Source organism: Schistocerca piceifrons, chromosome 4 (genome assembly GCF_021461385.2).
Source record: "Schistocerca piceifrons isolate TAMUIC-IGC-003096 chromosome 4, iqSchPice1.1, whole genome shotgun sequence".
Classification (NCBI taxonomy): Eukaryota; Metazoa; Arthropoda; class Insecta; order Orthoptera; family Acrididae; genus Schistocerca; species Schistocerca piceifrons.
This window is the reverse complement of record NC_060141.1, coordinates 158214874-158231448: the sequence shown is the minus strand read 5'-3', so window position 1 is coordinate 158231448 and position 16575 is coordinate 158214874. Positions and strand designations below refer to the sequence as shown.

The 16575-nt window shown below is 41.5% G+C and overlaps 1 protein-coding gene across 5 annotated transcripts in view; it reads left to right on the top strand.

Annotated features, from left to right (window-relative positions):
- Positions 1–16575, top strand: part of LOC124794679 (xaa-Pro aminopeptidase 1) — a 142475-nt gene that overhangs the window by 9491 nt on the left and 116409 nt on the right. For all 5 annotated transcript variants that reach the window (XM_047258220.1, XM_047258218.1, XM_047258221.1 and 2 more), the window contains exon 2: positions 11793–11922. In XM_047258220.1, coding sequence (XP_047114176.1) covers positions 11806–11922 — 117 coding nt within the window. In that variant the 5' untranslated portion in view covers positions 11793–11805. The remainder of the gene's footprint in view (positions 1–11792; positions 11923–16575) is intronic.

The following is a 16575-nucleotide window of genomic DNA, read 5'->3' as shown; positions in this document are numbered from 1 at the left end:
TTCTGCTCTATCTTCTTCTCATGATACGGCCCCTGGCCCAGATTCCATTCATAACCAACTGCTTCAACACCTCAGTGCTCCACAACGGCAACATCTTCTTCGGGTGTTTAACCGTATCTGGCTCCAGGGTGACTTCCCTTCTCAGTGGCGGGATAGCATCGTGGTTCCTGTCCTTAAGCCTGGTAAGAACCCCCTATCTGTTGACAGCTATCGGCCAATTAGTTTGACCAATGTTGTTTGTAAGTTACTTGAACGGATGGTAGCCCGTCAGCTCAATTGGGTCCTCGAATCTCGGGATCTATTGTCCCCTTACCAGTGTGGCTTTCGAGAGGGACGGTCTTCAATCGATTATTTACTTTGCTTGGAATCCACAGTTCGGCAGGCTTTTTCCCAGTGCCGCCTTTTGGTTGCAGTGTTTTTTGACCTTCGCAAGGCCTATGACATGGCCTGGAGCCATCACATCTTACCCTTCATCAGTGGGGTCTTCGAGGCCCACTCCTGATTTTTATCCGCCAGTTCCTGTTCCATCTGTCATTCAGAGTTTGAGTTGGTACTGTTTTTAGTTCTCCACGGACCCAGGAGACGGGCATCCCGCAGGGTTCTGTCTTGAGTGTCCTTCTTTTCCTCATTGCTATCGATGGACTTGTGGCCTCTGTCGGTCCCTTAGTCGCCCCTGCCCTGTATGTGGATGATTTCTGCATTTGGGTTAGTTCCTCCTCGATGGCATCTGCAGAACGGCAGCTCCAGGTAGCTATATGGCGTGCCTCTGCATGGACCCTCTCACGCGGGTTTCAATTCTGTCCTTTAAAATCGCGGGTGGTCCACTTCTGTCGCCATACTATGATCCACCCTGATCCAGAACTCTATCTCGCTGCACAACGATTGCCTGTGGTCCCACAGTTTCGTTTCGTGGGTCTTCTTTTCGACAACAAGCTCACTTGGCTGCCCCATATCAGACTCCTGAAGGTAGGATGTTTCTGTAAACTCAATGTCCTTCGCTTCCTTGCCCACTCCTCTTGGGGTGCGGACCGTTCCCTCCTTCTCCGTCTTTATCGTGCTCTAGTTCTGTCTCGCTTGGACTATGGTTGTCAAGTTTATGGTTCAGCTGCTCCTTCCACACTGCATGTGCTGGATCCAGTCCACCATCGTGGTATCCGTTTGGCCACCGGTGCCTTCCCTACTAGCCCTGTTGATAGTCTTCTGGTTGATGCTGGGATCCCCCCCCTTTCTGTTCGGCGATCCCAGCTTCTGGTGTCTTATGCACTCGCTATCCATTCCTCTCCTACTCATCCTTTCTAGTCTATCCTGTTCCCAGACCATGGACGTCGCCCACCCGACTCCCGCCCACAGGTGGGGTTACCAGTTGGGCTCCGCCTTGCGTCTCTTTGCTGTGATTTTCAGCTTCCTTCTTTGTCCTGTCTTCCTCGCTCCCTCCCTCCCCCTTGGTTAGTTCCTCGGCCTCGAATTCGGATGGATCTTCGCCGAGGTCCGAAAGATTCCATCTCCCCCCGGTGGTGTTCCGTTCCTTTTTCCGCCAAATTTTATGAGAGTTCCGGGATGCTGTTGTTTTTTACACTGTTGGCTCTAAATCTGCTGATCATGTTGGGTATGCCTTCACATCCTCTGTTGGAACGAAAAATCATCTGCTGCCACCTACATGTGGGGTGTTTACTGCGGAATTGATGGCAATTTCCCAGGCCCTTACCTTTATTAAACAGTCCCAACACAACCGTGTTTTGTTATGTACGGACTCGATGAGTGGTCTTCTTGCTATTGACCGGTGTTTTTCGCACCATCCCTTGGTCTCTGCCATTCAAGACCATCTCGCTGATATTCACCGTGCTGCTTGTTACATTGACTTCCTTTGGGTCCCTGGCCATGTGGGTATCCCGGGTAATGAGCTCGCTGATCGTTTGGCTGGGGGAGCAGTCACTTACCCCCCGTTTTCTGTAAGCCCTCCTGCAGCGGATTTACGGCTTCACATCAAATCCCACTTCGCACAGTCATGGGCCAATTCTTGGGAGGCTACTCCCCTGTCTAATAAACTTCGTGCGATTAAGGTGACACCAGGCCCGTGGCGTTCTTCCTTTCGCCTCTCCCGAAAGGACTCGACCACACTGTGTCGTCTCCGCATTGGCCATACCAGGCTGACCCATGGTTTTCTTTTGCATGATGAGCCACCCCCACTTTGTGGTTGTGGAGCCTTCCAGTCAGTAGCCCACATTTTGGTTGAATGCCCCCTTCTTTTTGCTCTGCGTGCTAAGTACAGAGTCCCCCACACTTTACCTTTGATGTTGGCTGACGATTCCTGGATGGTCTCTCTGGTTCTCAGTTTCCTCCGGGAAAGTGGTTTTTATTCTCAGTTTTAAGGTTTTTAAATCTCTTTCTGGTGTTGGGGCAGGACGGTGAGTGTTTGGGTGTCTCCCACTGTAAGCCGTGTTTGGAGATTCCCAATTCACCTCCCTGACCGTGATCCTCTTTTCTTCTCCTTTTACTCTGTTTTTACCTTTTTTTTTTTTTTTTAAGGATTGGTTAGTCTTCTTTTCCCATACGTATTTCTACATTCTAGCGGTTGCACGTTTTAAGTCACAGGTGGTCTTGCTTATGCTGCTTCAGCATAGCGTTGGGTTCGTTCTCTTGCCGACTTCCCTCATTTTGTTTTTTACCATTGACAACATGACTGCCCTTATACGTTTTTACCTTTTTCCCTTTTATTGTTCTGACTTTCCTGAGATGTCCCATTAGTGGAATGGACTATATTTGAAACAAGGGACTGATGACCTTGCTGTTTGGTCCCTTAAACCTCAACCAACCAACCAACTTTCTGCATTGCCCTCCAGCAAACCTGGTTCCCGGCAATGCGGGCCCTTGCCCTCCACTGTTGTAGGGGATATTACAAGAACCATAGCGACTATAATAAAGTGTCAGGTGGAGTTTGTGTCTATGTCCTGAACTCAGTATGCAGTGAACCTGGGCCCCTTCTAACCCCTCTTAAAGCTGTGGCTGTCAGGATGAGGATGATGTGGGAAATAACTGTCTCAACACACATCTTCCTCCAGATGGTGCAGTACCCTGAACTCATTGGCTGCACTGATTCATCAACTCCCTAAACCTTTCCTGCTTTTGGGGGAGTTGTGGGGTGGCACCATTCTTAAGGGCCGAGGTAGAGATGTTGAAACTTTCCTGTCACAACTCGACCTCGACCTCTGCCTCTTAAATACTGGGGCCCTCACACATTTCAGTGAGGCTTATGGCATTTACTCAGCCATTGATCTATCCCTCTGCAGCCTAGGACTTCTCCCATCTGTCCACTGGAGGGCCTACAATGACTTGTGTGGTAGTGACAAAGCCAACGTCACCATCAGCCATCGAGCAGTCGGAGTAAACCACTTCATGGTCCCGGTACATGTCAAGAATCGAGAGGAAGTGACAGCGGAGAGCCGTGGGGTTAACTGAGTCCTTAGGATCATGTGAAAGGTCCCGGTGAAGCTTTGGCCTAGGTGTACACCGGACTCGTCCTGAAAGCTCCCGTTGCCAGTCAGATGGCACTGGGTCGAGTAAACACAATTCTGAGGGGGCCGCCAAACCATAAACCAGACTCCTATAGTCAAGGTGGGTTTGAACAAGGGCTCTGTAGAGCTGCAGCAGCATAGTGATCTGCACCCCAGATGGTTTTGCCCAGGCAGCGGAGAGCATTGAGGTGCTGCCAGCACTTCCACCTCAGCTGACGAAGATGAGGAAACCACATCAATCAGGGTGTTGAAAACCAGTCCTAAGAATCAATATGTCTCCACTACAGTGAGCGGTTTCCGTGTAGCCTGTTTGGCCAGCCTGTCGGCAAGTTCCTTTTCCTTAGATTCCAACGTGGCCTGGAGTCCACACTAACACCACAGAACAACTGGACTGTTCCAGGGCATAGATGGACTCCTGGATGGTCACTGCCAAAGAATGGCACTGTTCAGTAGCTTGGAGGCAACGTAAATGGTGAGCAGTTGTACACGCTCAGCCTTCAATGGAGGGATTACGGCCTCCACCAGGACACTGCTCAAGGAAGGCACATGTTTGTAGTTCTCCTGAGAAGCTGAATTACTGTCTCCTTTTTGCACCCACGGCAGTTCATCTCCCACATCAGAGACCCAGTTCAGGGCTTAAGATTGTGGTTAGTGTCTGATCTCATCAGTCTGAAGTGGAGTCCTTGCCTTTACCATGGTATACTCAAGGTCCATTCATGTACGCGTCCACGGCCAGGTCTGGAGGATGAGAGAGCACAGTGATTTAATTTTTTATGCAATAGTCACGCACCAACAGGGATGGATGTGCAGGTGTGTTATCGTGATGATACAGCTATTAAATCTCCCTTCCCCTTTCAGGCCATTTCCTTCTCATATTTTCTCACAGGTGTTGCAACACATCCTGCTAGCACCATCGATTAGCAGTTTTTTCCTGTGCCATGAATTCATGATGAACTAATCCTTCAAATTCAAAGAAAACTATCAGCATGGCTTTGACATTTGACCTGACCTGACAGGCTTTTTTTGGCCTTGGAAAACCTTTTCTGGTCCATTGTAAGGTTGAACCTTGGTCTAACACTATATCCATAGACCTACGTCTCATCACCAGTTAAGATTCTCTTAAGGAACATCTCGTTCTCATTTGCACGATTCAGAAGCTTTTCAGCAGATTGTGTGGCAAAGATCTTTTTGGTCTTGACTAATGCACCATGGGACGAACTTGGTGGAACACAATGGATTCCAAGAGGCTCTGTCAGGATTTCATGACATGATCCAGTTGAAGTGATACATTCCTCTGCAATCTCTTGGACAGTCAATCTTCGATTGGCACACACAATTTTGTTGATATTCCTGACATGAGCGTTGTCGGTAGCCATCAAATCGTGTCCTGAACAAGGGTCATTTTTAACTTCCATGTGGCCTTTTTAAACCGTGTGAACCATTTGTAACACTGAGTATGGCTTAAGCACTCATCACCATAGGCTTCATGCATCATTTGGTGTGTCTCTGGAAAGGTTTTCTTGAGTTTCATGCAAAATTTATTGGGACGCGTTGCTCTTCTAACTCTGCCATCTTGAAATATGGTAACTGTGCGCCACAGAGTTCTGCTCAGTACAGCACACACAACAATGAAACTTCCAGCAGTTACACATTAAACACAGGCATGTGTGTGGATGCCAACTGCATTTTGCTTCAGTACACCATTGGTGTGAAATTAGGAATGTTCCAAAATTTTTTGAACATGCCTCATAAATGTAATTGGAGCTATTGGTAGTAAGCTTAATTGTTTACGCAGTTCCCTACATGAAGTGTATCCTTGCAGCACACTTCTGTGTTATAAATAAAATGTTTCTGTGTAAAGAATTGTCCCCAGAAAATTAAGCCATATGTGAATGGAAGTCTGCAAAGTAAGCTTATGTTCTGATGCTTTCATACCAAAATTAGCAAGGCACATTGCTGCCCAGCATTGAATCACAGAATTATTGTGTATAGCACTGTGGGATGCCTGTTTATTTCTATAATCTGCATTATCTGATAGTAATTCCTCACCATATGTTTTTGTCAGTTTTGCTTGACTTTGGCGGCAGTGGTTTTACCCATATGAAGGTGTTCATGGTAAACATTTGACTTAGTTGCATGTCCAAAGGTTAAGTTTAATTTAGTTTAGATTTTCACCTGTTACATGGATGCTGTGTGAGACATCTTGTCATGATGTAAAATGTTTCAGTGCGTTCACAAATAAGGTACTTTTTCTCGCTGAAAACGTGGCTACTTGTTGGCCTTTTATGTAACTGGATTCATGCCTGTTTGACTTCACAGATAGTGAGACACACTTCACACAGAACATTTCTTATGCATCCAGCCTCATTGGTCTACCCACAACAGAGATTTTGTTTAACTATTCAACTTCTCAAGGAGTGTTTGAAATACCACTTAATGGTAAATCAGATGGTCATAACAACTGCACAACTAGGATGATTTGTTTTGACATGGAATGTAGTGGAATAACTTTTACTGATTTGGTTGTTATGAATTTTAATGTTGTTTACTGATTTTTGTATTTCTTTGGTGAACGGAAAGAACTAGAAGTGCTGAAAGATTGACTTGTAGCGAAGCACGAGGCCTGTGTTATGTTGGAATGTGATAATTTGCTTCTGCAATGGTGAAGCCAACGAATTTCAACATGAAAATATATGCTTGGTTCACCCACTTTTACTCTTCCTGTAAGTGCTAATTTGAAAACAAGTGAATCAACCACCTGACATATTTTGCATATTGTCACTCAATAGTATCTCAAGGAATAATTTTCTGGGGCAACTCAACACTTAGAACAAAAATATTGATTGCATAAAAGTGAGCAGTAAGAATAATATGTGGTGTTAGCCTGCGGTGACCTCTCCCCATGTAATGTCCGTAATTTTTTTAGCTCTGAAGAAAGACATTCGGGGCCAGTGATATGCTTCAGACAAAGAAATGCTTGCTTGGGTAGAGTCGTGGTTCCATTGGCAATGACAAACGTTTTACCATGAAGGCATTGACTGTCTTGTTCCCCAGTGGGATGAGTTCACTGAAGCGCCAAACAAACTGATATAGTCATGCATATTCAAATACAGAGATATGTAAACAGGCAGAATACGGTGCTGCAGTTGGCAATGCTTATATAAGACAACATGTGTGTGGCACAGTTGTTAGATTGGTTACTGCTGCTACAATGGCAGGTTATCAAGATTTAAGTGAGTTTGAACATGTTAAAGTTGGCACGTGAGTGATGGGGCTCAACATTTCCAAGATAGTGATGAAGTGGGGATTTTCCCATATGACCACTTGGCAAATGTACTGTGAATATCAGGAATCTCGTAAAACATCTAATCATCAACATAGAGGCTTTGTAACAGTGTGGGGCATGTGCAGTTGGAGTGATACGGGACCACTGATATGTCTAGATACGACTCTGACAGGTGACACATTATGTAAACATCCTGTCTGATCACCTGCCTCCATTCATGTCCATTGTGCCTTCCAACGGGCAATTCCAACAGAGCAGTATGATACCCCACACATCCAGAATTGCTGCAGAGTGGCTTCAGGAACACTCTTCTTAGTTTAAACAGTTCTGCTGGCCAACAAACTCCCCAGACGTGAACATTATTGAGTGTCTCTGGGATGCCTTGCAACGTGCTGTTCAGAAGAGATTTTATTTTATTTTATTTACACGTCAAGTTCCATAGGACCAAATTGAGGAGCAAATCTCCAAGGTCATGGAACTTAACAGTACATGAAATTACAACATAAAAGTAATAACAGATAAAAATAAATGTTTATGAACCCAAAAGTAAAGTCGGTCCATGAGTTTAAGTAAACACAATCAACTATACAACAAGAATCACCTTAATTTTTCAGGGAACTCCTCGACAGAATAGAAGGAGTGACCCATGAGGAAACTCTTCAGTTTAGATTTGAAAGCGTATGGATTACTGCTAAGATTTTTGAATTAGAGTGGTAGCTTATTGAAAATGGATGCAGCAATATAGTGCACATCTTTCTGCACAATGCATGTTTGATTTCTGCCAAGTGTTAACTGAGTGAAAGCTGCTTATTCTTGGTAATAAGTTAGTATTGTTAACAAGAATTTACAGTAGGGAATATATATATTGAGAGGCCAGTGTCAAAATACCCAGACTCATGAACAGGGGTTGACAGGAAGTTTGTGAACTTATCACCACTTATTGCCTGAACCACCCATTTCTGAGCCAAAAATATCCTTTTAGAATGGGAAGAGTTACCCCAAAATGTAATACCATATGACATAAGCGAATGAAAATAAGCAAAGTAAACTAATTTTCGTGTCGAACGATCACTCACTTCAGATACTGTTCGAATAGTAAAAATGGCAGCATTAAATCTTTGTCCTGAATGTGGGCTTTCCACAACAGCTTACTATCTATCTGATCACATAGAAATTTGAACTGTTCAGTTTCACTAGTCGGGGTGGCCGAGCAGTTCCAGGCGCTACAGTCTGGAATCGCGCGACCGCTATGGTCGCAGGTTCAAATCCTGCCTCGGGCATGGATGTGTGTGATGTCCTTAGGTTAGTTAGGTTTAAGTAGTTCTAAGTTCTAGGGGACTGATGACCTCAGAAGTTAAGTCCCATAGTGCTCAGCCATTTGAACCTTTTTTTTTTTTTTTTTTTTTTTTTTTTTTTTTTTTTTTTTTTTTCACTTATCATATGCCTATTCTGTGAAATTAAAATGTCAGGATTTGTTGAATTGTGTGTTAGAAACTGTAAAAACTGAGTCTTACTGTGATTTAGTGTTAATTTTCTACAAGCCGTGAACTTGTCATGTTTTGCACTATTTGAAACCGAGCTAATGTTGCACACAACATCCTTTACTACCAAGCTAGTGTAATCAGCAAACAGAAATATTTTAGCATTACCCGTAATACTAGAGGGCATATCATTTATATAAATAAGGAACAGGAGTGACCCCAACACTGATCCTTGGGGCACTCCCCACTTGACGTACCCCACTCAGATCTCACATCATAGCCATTCTCAACATCATGAATAATGACCTTTTGCTGTCTGTTGCTAAAGTAAGAGGTGAACCAATTGTGAGCTACTCCCTGTATTCCGTTATGGTCCAACTTCTGGAGCATTACTTCGTGATCAACACAATCAAGTGCCTTAGTTAAATCAAAAAATATGCCTAGCATTCAAAACCTTTTGTTTAACCCATCCAGTACCTCATAGAGAAAAGAAAATATAGCATTTTCAGTTGTTAAATGACTTCTAAAGCCGAACTGTACATTTGATGGTAAATCGTGTGATATAAAATGATCAAGTATCCTTACGTACTGAGCCTTTTCATTAACTCTAGTAAACACTGATGACCTAGAAATATGTCCAAAATTATCTACATTATCCCTTTCTCCATTTTTATAAAGCGTCTTTACTACTGAGTACTTTAATCGTGCAGGAAACTGACCATTCCTAAACGAAAAAATTACAAATATGGCTAAATACAGTGCTAACATCTGCAGCACAGTACTTTAATATTCTGCTAGGCACTCCATCATAACCATGAGTGTCCATTGTCTTCGGTGATTTAATTATTGACTCAATCTCCCTCTTGTCTGCATCAGAAGAGTGCTTCAGACATCATCTTGGAAAGGCATTTGTCAAGAGAGTTATAATCCCCTATAGGAACTAAATTTTTATTTAATTCGCCAGCAATGCTCAGAAAATGATTGTTAAATATTATACATATAGCTGATTTATCAGTAACAGAAATATTTTTACTACGAACTGACGTTATATTGTCGACCTTGTGCTGCTGACCATACAGTTCCTTCACAACTGACCATATGGTTTTAATTTTATCCTGTGAATTAGCTATTCTATTTGCATACCACATACTCTTTGCCTTCCTGATAACATTTTTTAAGCACCTTACTATACTGTTTCTAATGGGCAACTGTAGCATGTTTGTGACTATTTGTAACATTTTGATATAATTCCCATTTTGTTCTACACAATATCCTTATCCCACTAGTCAGCCACCCGGGCTGCCTATTACTGCTAGTACCATGCTTAGAACATTCTAATGGAAAGAAACTCTCAAAGAGCATGAGAAATGTGTTAAGGAAAGCCTTATATTTATCATCTATGTTATTGGCAATATAAACATCCTGCCACTCTTGTTCCTTGACAAGGTTTTAAAAACTCTATTGCTGTTGATTAACTTTCCTACATAGTTTGTAATCAAATGTGACATTTGTTTGAGTACTAAAGCCTTTTAGTGTTAAAACATGTGCATCATGGTCTGAAAGGCCATTCAACCTTTTACTAACAGAATGCCCATCTATTAATGAAGAGTGAATAAAAATATTGCCTATGGCTGTGCTACTGTTCCTCTGTACCCTAGTTGGGGAAAAACACACTGCCTGCATCAGATCATATGAATTTGTGAGATCTACCAACATCCTTTTTCTTGCACCATCATATACAAAATTTATATTGAAGTCACCACGTATAACTAATTTCTGGTACTTCCTACAAAGTGAATCAAGAACCATCTCTACCGTGAACAGAAATGCTCTGAAGCCAGAGTTAGGGGACCTATAAACAACAACAATTAGAAGTTGAGTTTCACTAAATTCAACTGCCCCTGCACAACATTCAAATATCTGTTCAGTGCAGTGCCATGATATGTCTATTACTCGAATGTAATCTTGTTCCCCTTCTATTCTTATAGATTTATGGACAAACCTGCAGGATTCATGGTGTCAGTTCCCTCCAGCACTACTTCAGACATTAGTAGAGTCCATGCCACGTCATGTTGCGGCACTTCTGCATGCTCGCAGGGTCCCTACACGGTATTAGGCATGTGTACTAGTTTGTTTGGCTCTTCAGTGTATATTACCAGTTATAGCGATTATTTTTGAAATAATAAAAAGTTTACCTACTTTTTCCACATGTCTCATTTTCATTTGACTGATCCTTGCATATTGAACTTATTTACTGGTATTTATTGAATTGCTGCCCATATAAAAATCAGTTTTCAGACATTGTCATGGATGTAGTTCACATATACACTGAGAGACAAGATTGCACTAACTGTACTTCTCTTACCACTGAAATATAAATGCATACATTGACATAAAAAGTGGCGATCCAAAATTATCAGTTTTTTGTTACAAAAACAAACTTATGGCTGTATACATTAACAGTTTTACCAGGAGGCTTTACATTTGAAATCTTCTATTGAATAATAGCATTTATCTATTAGTAAATGCTCCAGTTCATTCTTTAAGGTATTTAATTAGGTACCTTGAGATCAGATGGTAGTCTCATGTAAAAAATTGTTCCTATTGCGTGTGGTCTACAGTCTGCAGTCTTTTTATTACTTTTAATTCTGTGAAAGTTTGCAGTTGCCTGTCTGTTGTAGTTATGAACATTACTGTTCATCAGGTTATGTTTTGGATTCACTAACATGACTGCCTGTAGGATGTACACAGAGTAGGTGGTATAAGTATTTTAAATTTTCTGAAAATTTCTCTACAAGGCTCTCTCTTGTTTGCCTAAGATACCACACTTATTGCTGCTGCCCCCCTCGCCCCTTTTTTTAGTCTAAAAAGCCTGTCAAAGCTATATAGACTGCTGGTGGCCCAACTGTATCAGTACCATGCTGAAGATGCAGATGAATCAGACCGGAATATATTTGCCGTAGGGTATCACAGTCCATGCATGCTGACACCAGTTTCAGTAAATAAACTTTTATAATGTCTGTCTTACAAATATGATATGTGTGCTTTTTCTATGATAGGTGTGTGTTATAATACCCAAAAATGTGTGGGGCTCATCAAAAGTAGCATTGCACAGTGAATTCATATTCTGGAGTAGTGGATTTCTAATCTCCATAGGGCTGTTCTGCTTCAAATTTTTCATGATTTCCAGAAATCATTCCACATCTAATATAGAATGGTTGCTTAAAAAAAGCTGCATCTATCGCTTCCCTTCTCAACTCCACACCCATACTATCTGTAATGGCCTTGACTCCAATGAGGCAGTAAACATTAAATCTCATTTCTTTTTTAATTTCATTCTTTGAGAATAACTGTTGTTTATAGGAAAATTAATATGTTGATGTCGCTACTTTAATGATGAAACAGTACCTGTACTAAGAGTGACATGTTTTAAAATGAAGATTCACATAATTGAATAATGTTTTTTTTAATTCCTTGTTTCCAAACATTAATATTTTTTTTGTCCATTTACAGTGGGGATCAGAACATGGCTCATATGAAACATGTGAACAACCTAGTGAAGTTAAGGAGTCTCTTTAAAAATCTGAAATATGTTCCTGAGCCTATTCAGGGATATGTCGTCCCATCTGATGATGCCCATCAGGTGTGTATCTTGTAAGAGCTTACTAGTGACATTGTACTATTAGATACATCTGTGAAAAATAGACATAGGGGCAAAGCTAGAGAGATTCAGTGGCTGCAAGGAAGCTGTAGTGTTAATGCTGATAAGTAATGAAACTGAAAGTTGGGTACTAAGAGTACAGTTTGTTGATTGGAACTTACTGATAAAAAAAGAAATGGTTACTTAGCAAGCCAGGGAATGCAAAAAGGGAACATTAAAATCTTAACTGAGCAACATTTCCATTTATGAATGAAATGCAGCCACGACAACCCTTCTAAAGGCTCTTTAATGATGAACAAATAGAAATTTCATTTTTATGATAACTAACCCCATTGAGTTTACTTCATGGTAATGTATGGAATGGTGAATGGTTTAACAGAGTATCTAAAGATGATAGGGGAAATGCTGTTATTGTTGAAAAGTAAAATGAAAATACAAAAACATACAAAAGTTAAGTTTTTAGGAATGTCTTGAAGGAATATTGACAGTGTAAACAACACTTTGGTGAGTAAAAGGATTGATAAATACATCCTATAAAGGAAAATGTGGAGCAGAAAGAAATAGGGAGAAAGAGGAGACTGTAAATTGAAGAAGCTTAACTGCTGGAGAGAGATTATTTTTCATAAATAACTTTAATAACTCATGTGATAATGATAAGTAGTAATAGTGGAAGAAGTAAAGGTAACAATTCGTCATAAAGTTGAGACATGGAGTCACTGATAAGCTCATAAATAAAGCAGAATGTTACTAGCTTTTAGACAAATCCTTCTTCAGAGGACTACTGCTAGCCCCTGCCTCGCACCCACCTCTGCCCTCATCCCACGACTTTAACCTCTCTCATCTTGCATTCACACTTCCTATACAGTCTCCCTCTTCCTGTATTCTGTCTTCCCCTTCCAAACCATCCTCTTCATTACTGTGTGTCGTGCATAACTCCCTTGTCTTTGCACCAGAACTAGTTCACCAGTGCCACATTCCTATACTTTGCAATTGCTGTCTCTCCCTCCTGGGCACTAGCCACTCTTCCCCAATTCTCCCCTCCCCACTACTCACCTCCTTTCTCAAATCCTGCTCCACCTGACTCAATCTCCCACCATAGTCGAGCTGCAGTGCCAGCACTTTGCAGTCAACTGAGGCGATGCAGGTGTGTGTGTGTGTGTGTGTGTGTGTGTGTGTGTGTGTGTGTGTGTGTGTGTGTGTGTGTTGGTAAGATTCTTGGTAATGGATCAGGTACTTATAACGCATCTCCACTCTTCCATTGGAAAATCTTTAATATCTTGGTATGGATGTTTGAATTACTATTTTGAAGCAAAGGACTGAATTGGCTACTGCTTAGCAGCATTGAGTGCGCTAGGGCACTATGTAGGCAGCTACATGTGATGCAAGGAAGATATTAATGTCTTAGCAAGGACCATATTATGGTTATTAAGACTGTGCCTGGGCTATTGGTGTCTGGATCTGCAAAGTTAAAATGTTCCCTCTCGTCAAAGTGCAGAGGATGGTTGCAGCAGATAAAGCCGTGTGTGTGGACATTGTCAGTGGGCATTTCTCATTTAGAGGGGTTGTCCTGTGTGTACTAAGAAAAAATATTAATGCTGTCTGTGTTCTACACGGTCATGATGTTTAGCAGCTTGAGCTTCAAAAATATGTGCCACATTCTACATCATCATTCAAGTTCTGGTGTTACAGTGTAAGATGATGTATGTTGCCAAGCTCACAGGCAGACTAGAAGTATGATAGTCTAAAATGAACCCATTACCCATGGCACAAACATGTTCTGCAAACTGTAAGTCATACAGATTTTGTTCTCACAGTACTATACAGAGCTTCTGAAAGGAGAGAGAATGTGCAAATTTTGACCAAGTTTCCTGAGAAGACACCTATTTCCAAATGATTGCATCTGTATCAATACTCACATTGAGAATTGTATGACTGATGGTATTTTTGATAAGTTGTGAAATGTTCCTCATACAGCAGTAACCATTTCTTGAAAAAAGGGGGGGGGGGATGGGTGGTTGGTAGAGGTGCCATGGCAGAGCTGCCATTATGTATCTAATGGGACACTATGTGGTGCCTAGTGTGTATAATAGGGTGGTCATTAGCTTTTTAATTTTTTTTTTCTTTATGGGTGCCCCCTAGTCTTCGTTTGTTTCAAGAAGAGTTTTAAAACCTATTTCATTGAAACTGAAGATGAACCCATGCCATAGTGGCAGAGAAGTTGTCATGTCGTTTTTTTTTTTTTATTACTGTGTATACATGTGCTTGGCTGCTATCATACTCCAGCATGAAACTTTCACTCTGCAGCAGAGTGTGCATTGATATGAAACTTCCTAGCAGATTAAAATTGTGTGCCGGACAGAGAGGCAAACTCAGGACCTTAGGACCTTTGCCTTCTGCAGGCAAGTGTTCTACTGACTGAGCTACCCAAGCATGAGTCACAACCTATCCTCAAAGCTATATTTCTATCAATACATCATCTCCTGCAAAACTTGTGAGACTAAACTCCTAGAAGAAAGGATAACATAATATTTTACCTTAACATTTTTTAGCCTCTTCAGCACTAGGGTAAAAAGTAACTGAATCCAAAGGTAAAGGAACTTTATTTAAGAAATCTAAGACTATATGCTTAACTTCAACATGTCCAAATTCTTGACTGAAATGAACTCGTCAGTCTGCTGCAGAATGAAAATTTCATTCTGGAAACATTGCTGAGGCTGTGGCTAAGCCATGTCTCTGCAATATACTTTCTTCTGGAAGTGCAAGATCCGCAAGTTTTGCAGGAGGGTGTCTGGGAAGTTTGGAAGGTAGGACTTGTTACGATGGAAGTAAAACTGTAAGGACATGTCATATGTTTGGGGAGGGCAGTTGGTAGAGCGCTTGCCCGCAAAAGGCAAAGTTCTCGAGTTCATGTCTCAGTCCGGCAAACAGTTTTGATCTGCCAGGAAGTTTCATATCAAAATAGCAGAACGCGGTAGGCTTGGTATTGGGTATTGCTTTATGTAGGTGAAGAATCTAAAGATGTAAGAAATGACCACCAGAAATCATCTTGTTAAAGGTATGGTATGGTTATGTTGTTCCAGCTTTGTGATGCACTTGTCTCACTTTTCTTCCTGTATGTGTTTGTGGTAAGTGTTAAACCAGTTGGCTGGGGTGACAGCTACAGTAAAATAGGCATTGCAGGAGCAGGCAGGTAAGCAGCTCTGTGTTTAGTCACATCTACAAGGTGCATACCGAGTGAGGTCTTGCATGTTGGTATTCAGTGTTATGTTGTGTGCTGTGTGTGGTAGTATTCATTGTGTGACATGACACCTTATACTGATGCATCCTAGGGATGAACTGGTAGACTCACGTAACGACATAGCACCCCATGAGTATTGAATCAGTGAGTAAAATGAAAAGAGTGTTGTTTGCTAAGTTACAGAAGATGTAGTCCTCACAATACCAGTGTTCAACACATACCATCGCTACAAGGACGAGAAGAAAATTTGTCCATTTGTAAGTGAAAGGTCATTTTTTTTTTTTTTTTTTAAGTCTAAATGCAATCATGTTTAGAGCATTTTTAAGGTTAAGCACTTTTTCTGGTAAATAGAATACACTCCTGAAATAAGATTCTGTAAGGTCTGCAAAATACCTACCTAAGTTGCTGTTGCCTCTTCATGGGACTCAGAATTTGAATCTAGCCACATACGTTTCTAAAAGTTGAAATAAGCGTGTCAGATATAATGATTTGTTTGGATGTCCAAAAATGTTTCAGATCCATTAGTCTTCACTTTATTCAAATACTTTTGAGGGCAGGTGTGTTTTTCTATGATAATTTATTTTCTTTTGTGAGCTGCACTGTTCTTTTTTTCTCCCCCCCCCCCCCTTCCATCCCCCCCCCCCCCCACCCAGTTGCAGCTCAACACTGCCAGATGTCATTGACGGGGTCAATGAAAGAAAGTGCTAATGTACAGCTAAATTCAAAGACAAGAACATAAATACAATAAGACAAAGCAATTTATATAGATAGCATATCTTAGATGGACATACAGAAATACTCATCATCATGTGGTACATTTGAAAACATGAGATAACATGATCAGACTAATCAGATTGCCTGTTGGCTTCTGTCTCAGGTTCTTTGGCTGACATTTGTTTGACAGTTTTTCTGATGTTTCGCCATTGCTAGTGGTGGACTGGAGTAGAGTTCTGTAGCTGTCACACCAACATCTGAGAGCTCTTCCTTGCTCATTACTGCTGTGGTTCTCCCTTTGTTACCTGCAATGTTCGTTCGCTGCAGGATCCATTTAGTTTGAGACATTCCTCTTTATTTTTTTGAAGCAGTTGTCATTTTTATGGTTTTCTGTGGCTTATCTGAACAAGCACGTATTGTAGCTCTTCTTCACAGCAGGTACTTCCACGTTGACAAATTTTTATATTTGGTCGGTATCACACAGCGTGTGCTCTGCCACAGTTGAGGTTTTCACCTGTCCCAACTTGCAATGTCATTATGTTTGGTGATCCTGGTGTTAATGGATCATTCAATCATTCCCAAGTATACTTTTCCAGATGTACAGGATGTGCAGTATATTTCTGATGATGTTTCAAGTGGGTCCATTTTGTCCTGTGCCGATCTGAGACACTCTTGGAACTTCT